Genomic DNA, 15,691 nt, shown 5'->3' on the forward strand with positions numbered 1-15,691 from the left:
GATACAAAAGGCAGCACAATAGCTGCAAAGATGGGGCTCATGTAGGTCAGCATCGTCCTTACGGCATGAAAACACTGAAGTAGCTTGGTTCAGCTTTTAGCTCAGGAAAGTCTGTCCAGCTGCAGGAGAATTCATGCTGGTGAATTAACTGTCCCACTATTTGCGACAAAGGAGAAGCTGAGCCCTTCTCCATGTCTTCCTCAGGCCAGCAGTGCCAGACCCCCAACCATTACACCATCACGAGGCAGACAGGATCCTACTGCGTGCACTCACAGAAATTCCTGTGCAAGCTTCCCACCTGTGCCAGGTGCTGAATGTACCTGCAGTTCAAACTGCTCTTGGGCTGAGCAGACAGGGAACACAACAACAGGAGAAAGGAAAGGTAATTTTATGGTTTGTCTCTATGGCCAGAGAGAGCTGTGAAATCAACCCCACGGTGCTAAGCTGGAAAAATACCATTCTGGCTCCTGCTGCAGATGCTGTTCCCCTCTCTCTTCCACTAGAGCACATGAGACTGACAATCTCTGTTCTCTGCTGCAGGGAGGCAAGGCTGCATCTCCCTGCAGTCAGGGCCAGGCTTACAGTCCTGAAGACAAAATCCATCTTCTGGTAGATGGGCAGTCTGGAGGGAAACAAGGCATATTCCTTACCTGGGCCAGCCAGGCTGCATCCTGACAGGAGCAAACATCCCTCTTTCAGGGAGGAAGGGATAGAGCAAGGTGAGAAGACAGTGTAATCCTTTCAGCTGAGACTTTGCCAAGGATGTTGCTAATTAGCAGAGAGAGGATGTACTGTGGCTGGCGAGAGACAGACACGTTCTGTGTTGTGAGACAGTGCCTTCAACCAGCTCTATCTGTGAGACAGTGAGCTCCCTGATTGTGTTTGTACTGCAGGAGCCATCCCAGCAACACCAGCTGAGCCCTTGATGCCCGCTGTGCTGCCCACAGCTTCATACGAAACCCTTGATGGGATTCCAGACAGACAAAAAGTCTTGGTTGTAAATCTTATTTTCACTGTTCTAATACAACCAAACCTATTTTGTATAGATACACAGAGTGGCTGTGGCTTCCAGGTCATGGAAAAAGACCAGTACTGGAGCAGCATCTGTATTTCCTAGGCTTTCCTGGATGTCTAGGAGATAGGAGAGTGTTGTAACTACCAGAGGAAACAGGGAGGTATTTTCAATCTCTACCAGCACTGAGGTGGTGGTCCAGAACTGTGTATGTGTATCTCACACACTGCAGTTTGCAAACATTTCCAGCTGAGACTACTAAATTTGGTCAGCTGGTATCTGGTCTAACCACACTGAGCTTAATCTGCAAGAGTCCAGTTCAAATTTGTGGGACTATGTGGTTGTGCTTGAGATGAGCACCTCAGCAGCCCTGTATTCAAGGATAGCTGAAATATACATCCTAAGAAGAGCCAACAAACTAACCATCAGACCCCACAGATTTCTTCCATAGATTATATTTAGATTCTCTGACAACATAAAAGGAATGATTCTGAATTTTGTGCCTCTGTGTACTTTCCATGGGGGCTAAAATGCCCTGAATTTCTCCTCAATACTTAACCACATTTATTTATGTAGGGTCAAACCTGCCTTGTGGCTCTTTTAATCTGGCATATTACCAAGACACAGCTAACTGTGTTGGACACACAGGCTCCTGACTAAACCTAGTACAAGAAGTTCAGGAAATGAGCTGAGACTGATAACAGCAGCAACCTGATCTCTACAGAAGTAGGGATGAAACATATTCAGCTGCACCCTAATGCAGCTGCCTAAGACAATCCCAAGGTGTGCTGGGCCAAAATGTTCTTTAGGAACTTCTCTATATTCCTAACGACTGATGAAGACCTCAGTGTGACTGAGAGCTGGCATAGATATGAGAGATATGAGGGGAGAGAGGTGGAGGCAAGTGCTGTTTGCACTGTGTAGACTTTTGAAAGGATGGGCAAGGTTTGGTCTTCAGCCTGAGCAGATTCCTCACCTTTACTAAACTGACTGAGGTGTTATCAGGCCTTTCCCTAGATAGATCATAAAAACCCAGGTGCAGGTGGTTATTTTATAAACAAAGGGGAAAAACAACAGAAGCAAAACAGCAGCAGCAGTGGCCTCCAAGTCTCTGCCGGGGAAAGAGGGACAGCCACAGGCAAAGAGCTGAGCCTCAAGGTGTGTCGTGGCGGGCTGCAGGAAGGGACGGGGCTGTTTAAAGGTCCTTGACACGGGCACGGTGCTGACTCTGAAACCATCCCCCTGCCCTGGCTGCAAAAGTACCTCCTGTAACTGGCTCTGAGCTGTAGAGAATGAAATCCAATTTACCTGCCACAAAGAAGAGCTTGGGGAGGCCTCCCCAGAGCCGGTGGGTAAAGGAGGGCTGCCAGTTCCCAGCCCCGAGCCGCCCCCCTCCCAGGCAGACCGGAGGGAAGGGGGAAGGGGCAGCTCTGGCAGTAAGTGCAGGAACAATTCACTGGAGAGCCACGGTGCGCTTTGCAGTTTGCCCACTAATTACTATTAAGCCCCGGTTCCTTTTTGTGTTCCAAGGGGCGTCTTCAACGTGGCACTGCTTCTTGGGCCTTTCATGCGGCTGGGCTAACCCCTGAATAGCGGGCTCCCCCCGCCCCTCCTCGCTACCTCTCCCTTTTTCTTTCCCCCTTTTGCTTTTCTGATAGTATTTTCTGTACATGTTGTGTAAGGCCCTAAATGAATCTTGACTGCCCCTACAGCCGACTGGAGACGCACAAAAGCGGCCCATTCCAGTGGCCACAGCGCCATTGTGTGCCCTAACAATGCACTAATTGGCGGCGACAATTGTGCGGCCGGGGAAGAAGAGGGGGCCGCGGGGGGGTGGGGTGGAACACGGGACACGGGTCCTTTCCAATCGCCGAGGCGGGTCAAGGAAAAAAAGAGAAGTGTGAGGAGCGAGAAACGCGCTCTGCTCCGCGTCTCTCCCGCGGGCACGTCCGTGCCCGTCCCAGGCAGCTTGCTCCAAGGGCCCCCCGCATTCCTACATGGAAGTGGAAGGCGAAAAATTGTAACGCGTGGCTATGCAGAGCAAGGAATGTGCAATCTCCCAGGCTGTCTCAGCATGCCACAGGCTGAAGAACTCATGGATGAGGACACCACTGAGATACTAATGGGAAAAGGTCACACACAGCCAAGATGCTGGTGCTGGGGCACTCTGCCCTGGGTACACATGGGAGACTCCTCACCCTTTCTAAACTGAGCTTAATTTATCTGTATTTCGCACCGGGACAGTGTTGTTATCTTATTGCAAGAGTCCCATACCTTCTTGGTGATTTCTCACCAGCAGCTCCTCACAGCACTGACTCCTTCACAGCATAACCAACAAACTCCAGCTCTCAGTTTCCTTCTTAGTTCACAGTTTTCCTCTCAACCAGCCAACCCACTCTCTTAGAACACTCTTCTTCTCATTGGTTACAGCTGTGGCCTGTTAAAGTCACACCTGTTCCTAATCTTTGATAATTGGTACAGCTGCAGCTCCTCAGGTGTGAGATGACCTCCTGCACCATCTTTATTTTCTTACATTCTATCCTTCCACAGGACAGTGGGATGCAAGGACAGGGTGTCCTGCAGCACTCTGCTGGGGTAGGTGCTGCTGGGAGTAGGGGAATGAATCTAGGCCACATCTCCAGCACCAGCAAAGCTGAGGGCTGGAGGGATGAAAGGGACAATAGGTGACACGGGACTGAAGCTGCTTATTGCCACTGTAACACCACCAGGACTCAGGAGGGACTAACTCAGTCTCACACTGAAATACGGCAGGAATGAACCCATGGACATTAAAAGCTGTCTCAGTATGAAGTTAGGCCTGGAGTTTTAAAGCTGAAGAAGCTGACAAGTGAGGGACAGATTTCAGCTGTATTCACTAGCTTTTAAGATAAAATATGAGACAGGAAATGGCATGGACAATGCTTTTGAGAAAGAAGTATGTAACACTCATCCAGTTGCATTGGCTCAAAATTCAGACAACTGAGAGACATGGGGTCAGATGCTGAAGTGCTGAACACCTGTTTTCCACATAGCTCCTATCAGCTCCCTCAGAGAACAGTGAAGACCAGCAGGTGTGGAGCACTGTGGTTCCTGACAGAGAAAGCAAGGCTGGCAGCAATACTCAGGTTTATGAAGGGCTCTGAAATATCTTCTGGGCAAAGATGTTTCTCTTATTTGAAGCTGACTGAGCTTTGAGAAGCACTGTCCACAGCAGGGTCAGGAAGCAGGTAATTCTCCTGTCCCTCTCAAGACAGCTGTGGGACTGCTGTGGTGGGGGAGACTTCTACTAGATGTTTTGATAAAGAAGAATTACTTCCTGCATCTGCAAAGAAGCAAGAAAACACCATCCCATACAGTGGCATCTAAACAGGGAACAACTCCATAGGAAGCATCTCTAGTGGAAGAGCAATACTCTTCTAGTGAATCCCATGTATCAGCACGGCTTGGAGAAGCAATCTTGCCATAACCTCATGAAAGGCTGACACAACAAGCAGGGAGGACAAACTGGAGCTACAGATCTATGGACAGGCAGGCACCGTGCCTGGATCTAAACTCTCTGGTGCTCTGACTGATTTGGACGGCGTTTCAGTTTGGTCCACTACATATAAACACTAAACTCAGATGAGAAGTCTGCTCCTGTAGTCAAAATGTTGAGAGGAAGCCTACTGTGAGCCCAGTGTGAGTAGCAGAGTTGCAACAGCCTAGAGCTGGAAGTGTGCAGAGTCCAGGTGTGCTTTGTAGAAACCCTGGGACACTGGACTCTTGCCCTTTTCACCTCATGGCCACCTGGCACACAGTAGTTCTCGTATTGTAATCTCTCATATTTTACGGTTCAGCATTTCTATGAAACACCAAAGGACGTCCCTGCTGCCAGGAGGAACCCTAATCTCTCCACTTATTGCAAGGTGGACTTATCAGCTGTGTTAGCTCCTAGAATTTGGTGGTGGCAACATCCTCCCTGAGACAAAATCATTAGTTACCTGCTCTAAACATAGTAAATGTGCTTCTGCTTGCCCTCCCCTAGCAGGCCTCCACACAACTCCTGCTGACAACTATGGAAACATTCCCATGGATTACCACAGATGCAGGAGGAGGGCCTTATATAGTGAGACTTCTCTGCCTCCCCTTTGCCCTAAGCCCTTCACAGAAGTACTTTATTGTTTTATGACAGTGCAGTTAACACTTGACATAAATTTCTAAGCACAGCTAACAATGTTGATACTGTGTAAATACCTACAGTAGAGACCTGTATTTTATTATGCTTTTGCCCTCTTTTACCTGTTATCACCCAGGGTTAACTCTGTGTTAGATGCACTTGTATTTCACAAGGAACCTGCCAATTTTATACACTGCTACAGCTCCTGTCTTTAAATACTGAGAGCCCAGCTCTGGTTCTTTGACAAACTGCAGTTTTCACTGGAGCCAGCAGATCTTGGATCTGCTTAAAGGATCAAACATGCTGTCTGTCAAATCCAAAACAAGCGTCCTTCAGAAGTGCAGAGTCTAAGGCAGAACAGGACATTTTGCAGTATGTACACAAGAAAGTATCCACCAATGTCACAAGCCATTGCGTGACAATGTCTGATGACAGGATGGTGCTGGCATTTGTTTTCCACCCTAGCTTTGCTTTCGTGGGCATTTGTACCCCTGTTCTCAGAAATCACTGCAGGGGAAGGTACAAACTGAGGGAGAGACACAGAATCACAGAATAAGCTGAGGTGGAAGAGACCCGCAAGAACTAGGGAGTTGAACTCTTGGCCCTGCACAGCACCATCCCCAAGAGTCACACCCTGTGCCTGAGAGCACTGTCCAAAGACTTCTTGAACTCTGCCAGATTTAGAGCTGTGACCACTTCCTTGGGGAGCCCATTCCAGTGCCCAACCACCCTTTCTCTAATATCCAACCTAAATCCCCCCGACACAATTTCAGGCCATTTGCCCAGGTCCTGTCGCTGGTCACCACAGAGATCAATGCTTGCCTCTCCCACTTCCCCTCACAAGGAAGTTGTGACTGCAGTGAGGTCTCCCCTCAGTGTCCTCTTCTCCAGACTGAACAGATCAAATGACCTCAGCTGCTCCTCATATGGTTCTCCTCAAGGCCCCTCACCATCTTTGCTGCCCTCCTCTTGGATGCTCTCTAATAGCCTAACCTCTTACTTGCATTGTGGAGCCCAAAACTGCACACTCCTTGTGTTTCATTACTTTGTTGCTGCACTTCAGATATTTGCCTGCAGTGTCAGTCAGAAATGAGATTAATTTATCATCTTAAAGCTAGGAAAGCACTTTGGACTGAACTGCTCCATGCATGCTGATTATATCCATTACTTTCTTACACTGATTCAGTAATTTGCACTTTCTTATTTTAAAGAGTACCTAACTTTAATAATAATTCCTTCTTATTTACTTCTAAATGCATCATAGTGTGCACATGACAAACACCCGAGAATTTTCAAGTAAATGAAAGTTCAGTCCTTTAACACAAGCTCTTATCTGACTTGTCTTGCTTTCCAGATGAGCCTCACACCTTCGTTTTTAATATCTAAATGAATGCTAATGCCTTGCAACTAAATTGTAAAAAATTCAAAGTCACTTACTATAAACAACTGACTGACTTTTTTAAAGCATGTTTGCAGCTTCAATGCCAAGTTTTATATTTGTCTATGCTTAAAATGGATGGAATTTACTCCTGCTTGCCTTGGAGACTTTGTCTGGTTTTAATTGTGACACTTGATTATCTGAGATGCTTTTCACCACCTTCTCATAGTGCTAATACTCGGCCTTTAAATGGGACCACTATTTTGGAGAGTATTTAGTTAAACAAGAACTCTTTTAACAAGACAGTCCAGAGCTATGTACACACACTCCCAGAATATTTTCATTTGCCCTCAGCGTGCTTTCACTGAAAAGGTATGGTAAGCCTCACAGCCAGTCCCTAAGGAAAGGAGGAGGTTGCTAACTCCATTCTTTCAGAAAACCAGTCAACTTCACATACTAACCCAAATATTCTTAATTTTGGTCTGAGAGCTAGAAGGGTAGCTCTTTTAAAATGAATTATCCTGACTTTAAAAGAAGAGCTAGAGCTTGGAGTGGCATGCTCTTCCCAGGGCTCCACAGAGCCCATGGTCTCTGCTCTGCATGGATGCTTTTTCACACTACCTCTTAGAGGGTGAAGTGAGGAGGGGAGGCAGTGAAAGGGGAAGGAGATGTCATAGCAGAATTTGCTCACCTTGTAAAGCAAATAAGGAGGAAGAGAAGGTCTCGCACACGGTTTCCTTGTGCAGCTTGTGTGGTCCTGGTCAAACATTAACTCATTGCTTGTAGCTGATTGCATCACAGGGATGAAGTCCAAAGGTTCCTGCAGGAGAGAGGATTGACATTCCCGATGGACTTCTGGTCTTTCTGAGGATGGGCAGGAACATCGTGAAGGAGGGGATAGATCCTTCTCTTTGAAAGCTACCAGAACATAAGGCTGGGTGTGGGATGCTCTGGGGAGTGTCAGGCAGGGGGTTTAGGCCCATGAGCTCCACCACAGCTCTGTGCTGCAATCTTTAGTCATCGAATCCAGATTCAAGGAGCTGCAGAAACACCTTAGCTAGTGCACTGGAAGAAACCACCAAGAAGAACAAGAATCTTGCCTGCTCCTACATTCATAGGTGTGAGAACCCTGCTAACATGGGCAAAATTCTGCCCTTACAGCCCCTCAGTGGTCCCCTCAGTCCACTTGGGAGATGCCTCCCTTACTTAGAGTTCAAGGCCCTGACCTTGGACCCTTCTGGCAGAGGGCATGTGGCAGCCACACAGTAAGCAGCTGCCTGCTGCAAGCCTCCCAGGAGCCCTGTTTCAAGGGTGCCTCAAAGCCACAGTAAGATCCCCTGGGAGCTCATGGCAGGGGTCAGCACCATTACAAATCTAGAAATTTGTGGCTTTCCAAACCCACAAGATTTAACTGGGAATCCAAACCCCAAGAGCCTGATGCAGACATCAACAGTACTTCCAGAGGCCCTCCTGGCTGAGATCTGGGAACAGTAAGTATCATATTTTCTTAGTTTCAGAAGATTTTAACCAGCAGAGAAGCATTTTTAAGAAAACTATCACTCTTTCAGAGCCTTGCCCTACCTGTGGTACAGTACCCACCAGAAGGCAAATTAAAAAGGACGAGTAACATTTTTTTAGTGTTTATTGAGAGTTGCCTTTATACAGGAGGGACTGGTGCTCTGATGCAGTCACAAGTGAACCCAAATAAACCCTGCTCAAGTGTCAACAAGCAATTCAAACTCAATGCATTCAAATTATAACATCATTACACATCAATAATAAATTAAGACTATTGCCCAGTAGTTGCAGATAATTTAAAAAAATATCCTTGTCAAAAGTAAAAAAAACCCAAACCAACAACAATGAAATACACATAACAATGTTGCAAATAAGTTAACACAGTAGCACACACACATAAGGGTATTCCAAAAACTCAGGGCGCACTGCCAGCAATGCTAAAATTCACTGAAATGGTGCAGGTGAGCTGGTGCTCTGGCAGGAAGGTAACCCCAGGCTGCCAGGGACCACATCAGCCACTGTGCTCTGCTGCTCACACCTGGCTTTCCCTGGCTTTTAACTGCCTTGACTGAACTAAAGTTGATTTGCAAGCTGCCTTCATCACTTAATACCTATGAAACACACATTTTGCTCATGAATTTACTTTTGCTTACCTCAAGTATAGCAGGGACTCATGTAAGGTAACTTGGTATCACAGGTATTAATTAAAAATCCAAACTGAAAGCACAGTTTAGTTTAAGCAAAATCAACTTGGTAGACAAGTGCATAAGCAAAACTGAAACAAATCCTTTTTTCCACCAAAACAATGCTGTGTATTCAAGGATTCATAATGGTTTAACATGTGGATTAGACAGGAATAAATAAATAAATAATTGAGCCACTGACACCTGTGCACAAAGACAAAGTCTAATACACTTTGGTCCTAGACAGCCGATAGCTCTCCAGACCTAGATATCTCTGATGCTGACCACAAGTGGCATGTTTGCAATTTGGATTAATGGTCACCCTAGGGAATTTGGATGAAATTGGCATTTTAACATATGACTCAAGCCATCACGGCCACACCAGGGTTTTCAAGTAAAGAAGGATTTTGCACATTATTATCCAGGCTGTCTCCTCTCTGTACTGCTAAAATGCAGTAACAGCACTGCTGCTGTTAAGGGGATTTCTGCTACTGGTGTCAAGTGTGGACTTACGAAATCACAGTTAGTATAGACTTGTGCCCCAGGCTGACACATGCCACATACTTCAGCAAATACTGCTAAAATTGCAACGGGCTAACCCTCTCTCTGAGGTGAGGCTGACTAAACCCGCACTGGGTCAGCCTCCAGGGAGGCAGGCTGTATTAAAATTGAGCTTTGAGGAAACACCTTCACTCCCACAGCACTGGACCCAGCTGTGCAAGAGAGCAGGGGGCTCAGTATGGGAGTCCCTGGCCTTGTAGTGTGGACTGGCCAGGGGCGCCAGGAGGAGCAAAACTGCATGTGACCTGACCCTGTTTTAATTCTCTGTACTTGACATTATTATACATGCACAGCTTCTGAAGGTCTTGCACAACTGCATCTCAGGCTAAGCAGCCCAGCAAGTCTCAAAAATACACATCATAAGAACCAATACCATCTCCACACTATCCTCTCTCAAAAATAATGCCCTCACAAAAACATAGACAATAAACAAGTGTTATGGTTACCATTCCTAGCACGATGGAAACTGTCATGAGCAAGGGTTTTAAGCTCCAATGCCAAACACATTGCATCATGGCAGAGCATTTCTAAAAAAAATCATTCACTTCTCAAAATTTAAGGCACCAAAATGAGCAAAAGTGAGGAGTTCCCACACAGCTTGGTGTCTTCAGAGCTGGTATATGAAGCCTGTAGAGCTAACTTCATGCGGGCAGAACAAGCAAACTGATTTATTCAGCTGCTCCTGCGAAAGAGCAGGCCCAGCCACAGGAGCGTTTCGGTTTAAGTTAATAAAACAGCAGATGCAATCAGGAAATCCAAAACAGGAAGAGAGACACTAATATACTGTACTGTAAGGCACTCCTATTGGGAAGGGAAAATTGGAAGGCAAATTACAAAGGAGAGAATGACCGGACTCAACTGGTTCAAAAGCAACACAATGACCTATGAAGCTCCAAGCCTGGCTATAGGCTCAGTACTATGAGTAAGGTGAGGAACAGAGACAGTGGAGAGAGAGGGGAGACTGGCTTGCAACTCAGTGGCAGAAAAAAAATTAGAAAATTATGGCAATTATTCAATTTATTTTTTTTTTTAATACAGATCAACAGTCAGCTGCAATCCAGGCAGTGACCTCTGGGAAGCTTAGGAAACTCAGTGGCTTCTGTTGCTACAGGGTAAAAGCAAAATTCAACTGGGCAGCTTCCCCATTTCATTGTAAACAGACATCCTCTGCTCTTTTTAAAAATCTTTCAAGACATTATCATCAAACTATTGTAATACACACACTATGCTAATAATAAGAGAAGCCTTGACAAGAGGAGCTCCAGAGATACCCTGATGATTCACTCCTAACAGGGCCATCAGAGCCTGCACAGTACTGCAAAAACTTAAGTTCCTCTCAAAAGAGTACCTTCCCTCATACCTACCAATTCCTATGGATCCCAGCAGTAAGCTCATATTGGTATGTGCCAGCCAGGATATTTTGTCATATCACAAACCCATCATTTTCCACCACATAAGACAGACAAAAAACAAGAAAAGCAGTAGGAGGATTCCTACACAAGAAATACGAATTTCTCTTTTTATAGATTGATAATACAAAAAGAGCTGCAGTTTGCATCCCCTAAATAGGCCCATCTTCCCATTAAAGGAAAGGTAGATGGTTAGGGTAAAGAGGAAAAGAGACTTGAAGAAAGATCTCGATAGTGTCCTAGATTTAAATAATATCAGACTAACAACTGTAAGTACCTGTAGAGAGTGAAGCTATGGTCCACTGCAGTTAAGCACCCTATTTTTAAACTGATAATGAGTTCTGTACAAAGCAAAAGCAGTAACTGGATTACAGAACAATTTCTTTTCAGTCAGTTATGAAAGCATCTTCTCTTTGAAGAAGACAAACAGCATATTTTATTCTTGATTCACAATGAAATGGCATCGTTCTAATTTATTTCACACATGGGTAGGACAAGTCTGAAGTACTAATGCATAATTTCACCTGGGGTGGGGGGAGAGAGTGGGCAGAGTCATGCAATCTGCAAAGCCCCCAGGAACTCTACCAGCTGATGCTCATCCAGAAGTCTGCAGAGCAGAGCCACGTGCAGGCTGTGGGCTGCAGCATGGGCAGACAGCAGCAGTAGGGACCAGCACGGAGCACTGGTGATACAGCAGAGACAACCATGCAAGGGTACAGCGCTGTCTGAAACCCAAACCACCTGCAGAACCCCAGGCTGAGGCTCCTGCTTGCAGATGGCTCCTGCAAGAAAATCGACTGAGGGCAGGATTAAGCCTTTCATTATGCTTACAAAAATTGGTGACAAAATATTTTATCTTACCTATAAGGAATAAATGGTTTTGGATAGGAGCTAGGCATCCCTGAGAGGACATCATCTTCCACATTACAGCCTGCTCCTAGAGCTACTGTGAAGCTGTATCACTTTTCCAAAGTAGAAATTAATGTCTATTCATTTGAGGAACTAGCTAGTTTACTACAACACTGGATTTAAAGCAAATAGCATGATCTGTATTGTATTGTATAGTATCCTTTTACATAAAGCTCGGAGCACTGACAGAATACCATAACATGCTCTTGCTCTATGCCATTTATAATGGCAGTGGTTTCAGACCCATGACTAATTTCGGCAGTTTTGCCAACATCATACTTTTTATCCTTTAAATCTCTGTTAGCAAAGAAACTGTTCTGTAGTACATGTACAAACCCAGAGCAACTCCAATGCTGTCTATGTTGTTATTCCAGCGTTCAATTCCAATATCTAACCACCCACATGGCTGGTACTTTCTAGACAGGACATCTGTCAAAGTAACTAATATTCTGCAATGTCTGAACCTTGATTCCTTGACTCCGCATGGTTTTTGACAGTGCACTCAAGCAGCCTTCTCCAAACTGAGCTGGACATGAACAAGCACTGTGAGGCATTATAAATACCAGAGCATGAGGATATGAAAAACACCACCATTTTTTTTTTAATGACCTAACATTATGTCTACAGATAATTCAAAATAGTACCTGCCAGATGCTGACAGTTTCAGAGCTACTGGCTTTGCCACAGCAGTAATTGTAGTGACACAAGCTGAAAAACATGGGAGCGTTCTGTTTATTCAGCCAGTACCAGTGCAGTTCCTGTTTGCCTGACTAATTCCACAATACTTCCCCAGTGTTTGCATTTCTGAACACAGGGAATTCTTTGCATGGGAATGGATTTGCAAGGAACATTATACCTTTAAGGGTGATAGCCAAAAGCAACTCATTTTCACATGAGGAACAGTGAGCTGAGACAGAGACACCATTGTGTATGGGAAGTATTAATTTTGGTGACAAAGGTGCATGATTCACCATGTTTATTAAGTATGGGAATCCCTACAGCACTTTGCCAAGAACATGGAAAAACCCTCACTTCCTTCTAAAGAATCCCAATGAAGGAAGAATTTCTGCAAAAGAAAGGCACTGGTTGTCTAATGTATAGAGATATAAACATGCTTCTGCATATATATTTACATATAGTAGTTGCACTCAAATTTGAGAAAGCTACTTTTTTCTTTGACTGGAGGCTGGAAAAGGTAACCACTTATATTCCAGTACAAGGCAACTCATTGCAGCATTTTGCCTTTTAATGTAAGCATGATGTACCCTGTTCTTTCATTTCAAATACTTCAGCAATTAGTGAGATGCTTCAACAATCAAAACTGCTTTCTGCCTTGAAAACAACAGTCTGTAGATTATATAGAAAGCAAAAATCAGTATTCCATATTTTCACAAACCTATGTGAGAGGAGAGGAAAAATACACATGCAACTGGCATTATTCTTCTGAAAACATATTTACTTTCTATATATAGATGTGTGTGTGTTTGTGTATGTATATATATATATATACATATGAATGCTTTCATAGGTATGTAATACACATATCACTGCAGGGTGTGGAAAAGAGTCAGGAATGTGAAATGAGGGGAAGACAATCTAACTGCTCATTGGAAGTGAATTCGCCATGAATTAAACATACTGCCAGCAACGACACACACCTCCCCAGTTAAATCCATCAGGTACTTCCCTTTACAAAATAATTCACTGTGTTTTATACTTCCCTGTGTTCCAGGTGTGTGAAGCAGAATCATACCTCAAGGAACTTCACCGTCCACCATGGAAGTCATTACAGAACTATAAATGCCTCGGAGCTCAGAGAGAATGTAGGACACAAGTTGCATATGAAAACAGCAAAGTAGCGTTTCACAATTTTGGAGATTTTTTGCTAATTAAAATGGGCAAGACCACTTTCCTAACTATCAGTTCAACAGGTTCAGATTAGAAAAACATTTGAAGTAAACTTCAGGAAATAAAAAGAAAACCAGTGTGAACACTTAAAATGCCCTAAAGTTTCAGACTGGAAGGAGGAGAACCAACATCATGTTACTACAGACAAGGACATAGCCTGCCATGAATCAAGAGCAACCAGCACAAATCTCAAAGGACTTCAGTGACAGAGCTTAACTGATACTTCCAGCCTGAACAGAAAGAGTAGCAAGTCCCATGGTTATCTGAATATGGAGCAGTTCACTGGGGTGGTTATAAATATATAAACATAACTGAAGGAATTATTCTGTGTCTTCTGTTTGCAAGCACCCCAAATAAGGTTTAAGGGAGATCCTTTAAGGTAGTTCTCTGAAAACATGAGGAAGTGAAACTACATGTCCATATCAGAAGGAGACAGTGGATTAAAAATAATTCCTGCTCTATCGGGTTCTGTGAAACACCTCACCAGAAGCTCTGCCAAGGCTACTAATAAATAAATAATACACATAAATAAGTAGATGGTTCATCAACTCTAAACGAACAACATAAAAAATAATGCAATCATGGCAGCAAATATTTTCTGCCTTGAGATAAAGTGTTCCCAGAGGTGAAAAAGAAAGTTGGGTACTTAATTAGCTAGACCTAAAGCATTTCTCATAAACCACATTTTGAATGAGAGTCAAAGGCTGGACTTAAATGCAGTTTAGCCATTGGTATTTCAAAGCCAACAAGGCTTTATGGCCACTTTGGCAGCTCTTATTTCACAGATGAAGAAGGTCAGGTAATATTTTTCAAAACAATTTCTGCCTGTCTAAGCAGAGAATTTGCTTGAGCTGGCAGCTGGGAGAGGGATTCTCTTCAGGCTGGCCACTGCCTTAAGGACCTCATGTGTTCTGATATGACAATTCAAACATGTTGCAAGACTCTTCAAAGTTCTCGTCCATATTCAGTTGCCTCCAGAAGGATTTCTGCTTCTTCTGCAATTCTTTACGCACACACCTGGGGCATGGTACAGCCTTCACTTTGCACTCAGAGTGGAAGACAGCACCACAGCTTTCACACCTGCAAACACAAATTAGTGTCAAAATTGAATCACAACATAGGACCAGAGCATGCAACGGGCTTCACGTGGGCTGTGGGCAGCAGGTATTCCTTGACACCATTCTGTGAGCTCAAAGAGCATTATGCTTCATTAGAGTGGCGTTGTAAAAGACACTGGTATGGCCACACCTCTGCTGGTGTAAAGCTACTCAGGAGCACTAAAATCAATTGACTTGCATTCATTTTGCAGTTGCTGAGGATCTGTCCCAGCAGTTCTGCTTCACAGACAAGTTTTTAGAAGGATTAATACTTATCTTCTTAGTAACTAGTAATCAGGTATATCACTGAAAAGACATCAACTTTGTTTTATGAAAGACAGGTCTCGCTTTGTTTGTAAATGAGGCGTGACTATATTATTTTCCAATAAGGTATATTTCAGCATTTGCAGAAACAGATTCTGTGATTTGCAACAGCCATGATGCGGCATATTTCTCATTGAAGCTCCAGTGGTCAGCTGTTCTGGAAAGAGTAAAGAACAGTCCACTTCAACAGCAGAAGTTGTCATTTCAAAAGTAAAAATGAAACAGAGGTAAGTGTTGTCTGCCCTTGTCCTATGGAAGACTAGACTAGATGAAGACAACTGATCCATTCTGATCAATTGATCAATACATTGAGCTATGCTTCTGGCATTCAAAGCTGTGTTATTCTGTTCTCAATGTGACATTAGGACTTCACACAAATCAACTGCTCAAACAAGATGAGTGGTTTACTTTTGGGGTATTGTGAGGCAATGAACTTAATGTCACAGCAGATCAATCCCCAGTTGCAGATGGATGTGGAGCAATGAAACATCTGGAAATAACGAGTGGGCTACAACTCAACAGTTGGACATTCTCGGCCTTTCAATGCAAATATCTATCTGTAGTGATGAGTTGTCACTACAGCTTTGTAACCAAAGGAAAAAGTAAAAGGAGGACTGTCAGAGGTAAAAAGTCTTAGATTTCAGTTGGATAATCAAATAATAAAAGCAACAAAACACGAAACTTTAGAGTAACCCGGAAGTACAAACAATGGGTGGGTCACCCTTGGCGATTCCAT

The 15,691-nt window shown here is 44.2% G+C and overlaps 1 protein-coding gene across 7 annotated transcripts in view; it reads right to left on the bottom strand.

Moving 5' to 3' along the window:
- The window catches only part of PLEKHM3 (pleckstrin homology domain containing M3), a 102,568-nt gene that overhangs the window by 15,165 nt on the left and 71,712 nt on the right, over positions 1-15,691 (bottom strand). For 3 of the 7 annotated variants that reach the window (XM_038143609.1, XM_038143611.1, XM_038143610.1), the window contains exon 8: positions 8,105-14,614. The exons of 3 other annotated variants lie outside the window; for them this stretch is intronic. In XM_038143609.1, the coding sequence (XP_037999537.1) occupies positions 14,437-14,614 (178 nt within the window). In that variant the 3' untranslated portion in view covers positions 8,105-14,436. Of the gene's footprint in view, positions 1-7,237; positions 7,367-8,104; positions 14,615-15,691 lie in introns of those variants that run through there. One more of the 7 variants, XR_005257659.1, reaches the window with a different exon arrangement.

The sequence above is a fragment of the Motacilla alba genome, chromosome 7 (genome assembly GCF_015832195.1).
Source record: "Motacilla alba alba isolate MOTALB_02 chromosome 7, Motacilla_alba_V1.0_pri, whole genome shotgun sequence".
In the NCBI taxonomy this organism is placed as follows: Eukaryota; Metazoa; Chordata; class Aves; order Passeriformes; family Motacillidae; genus Motacilla; species Motacilla alba.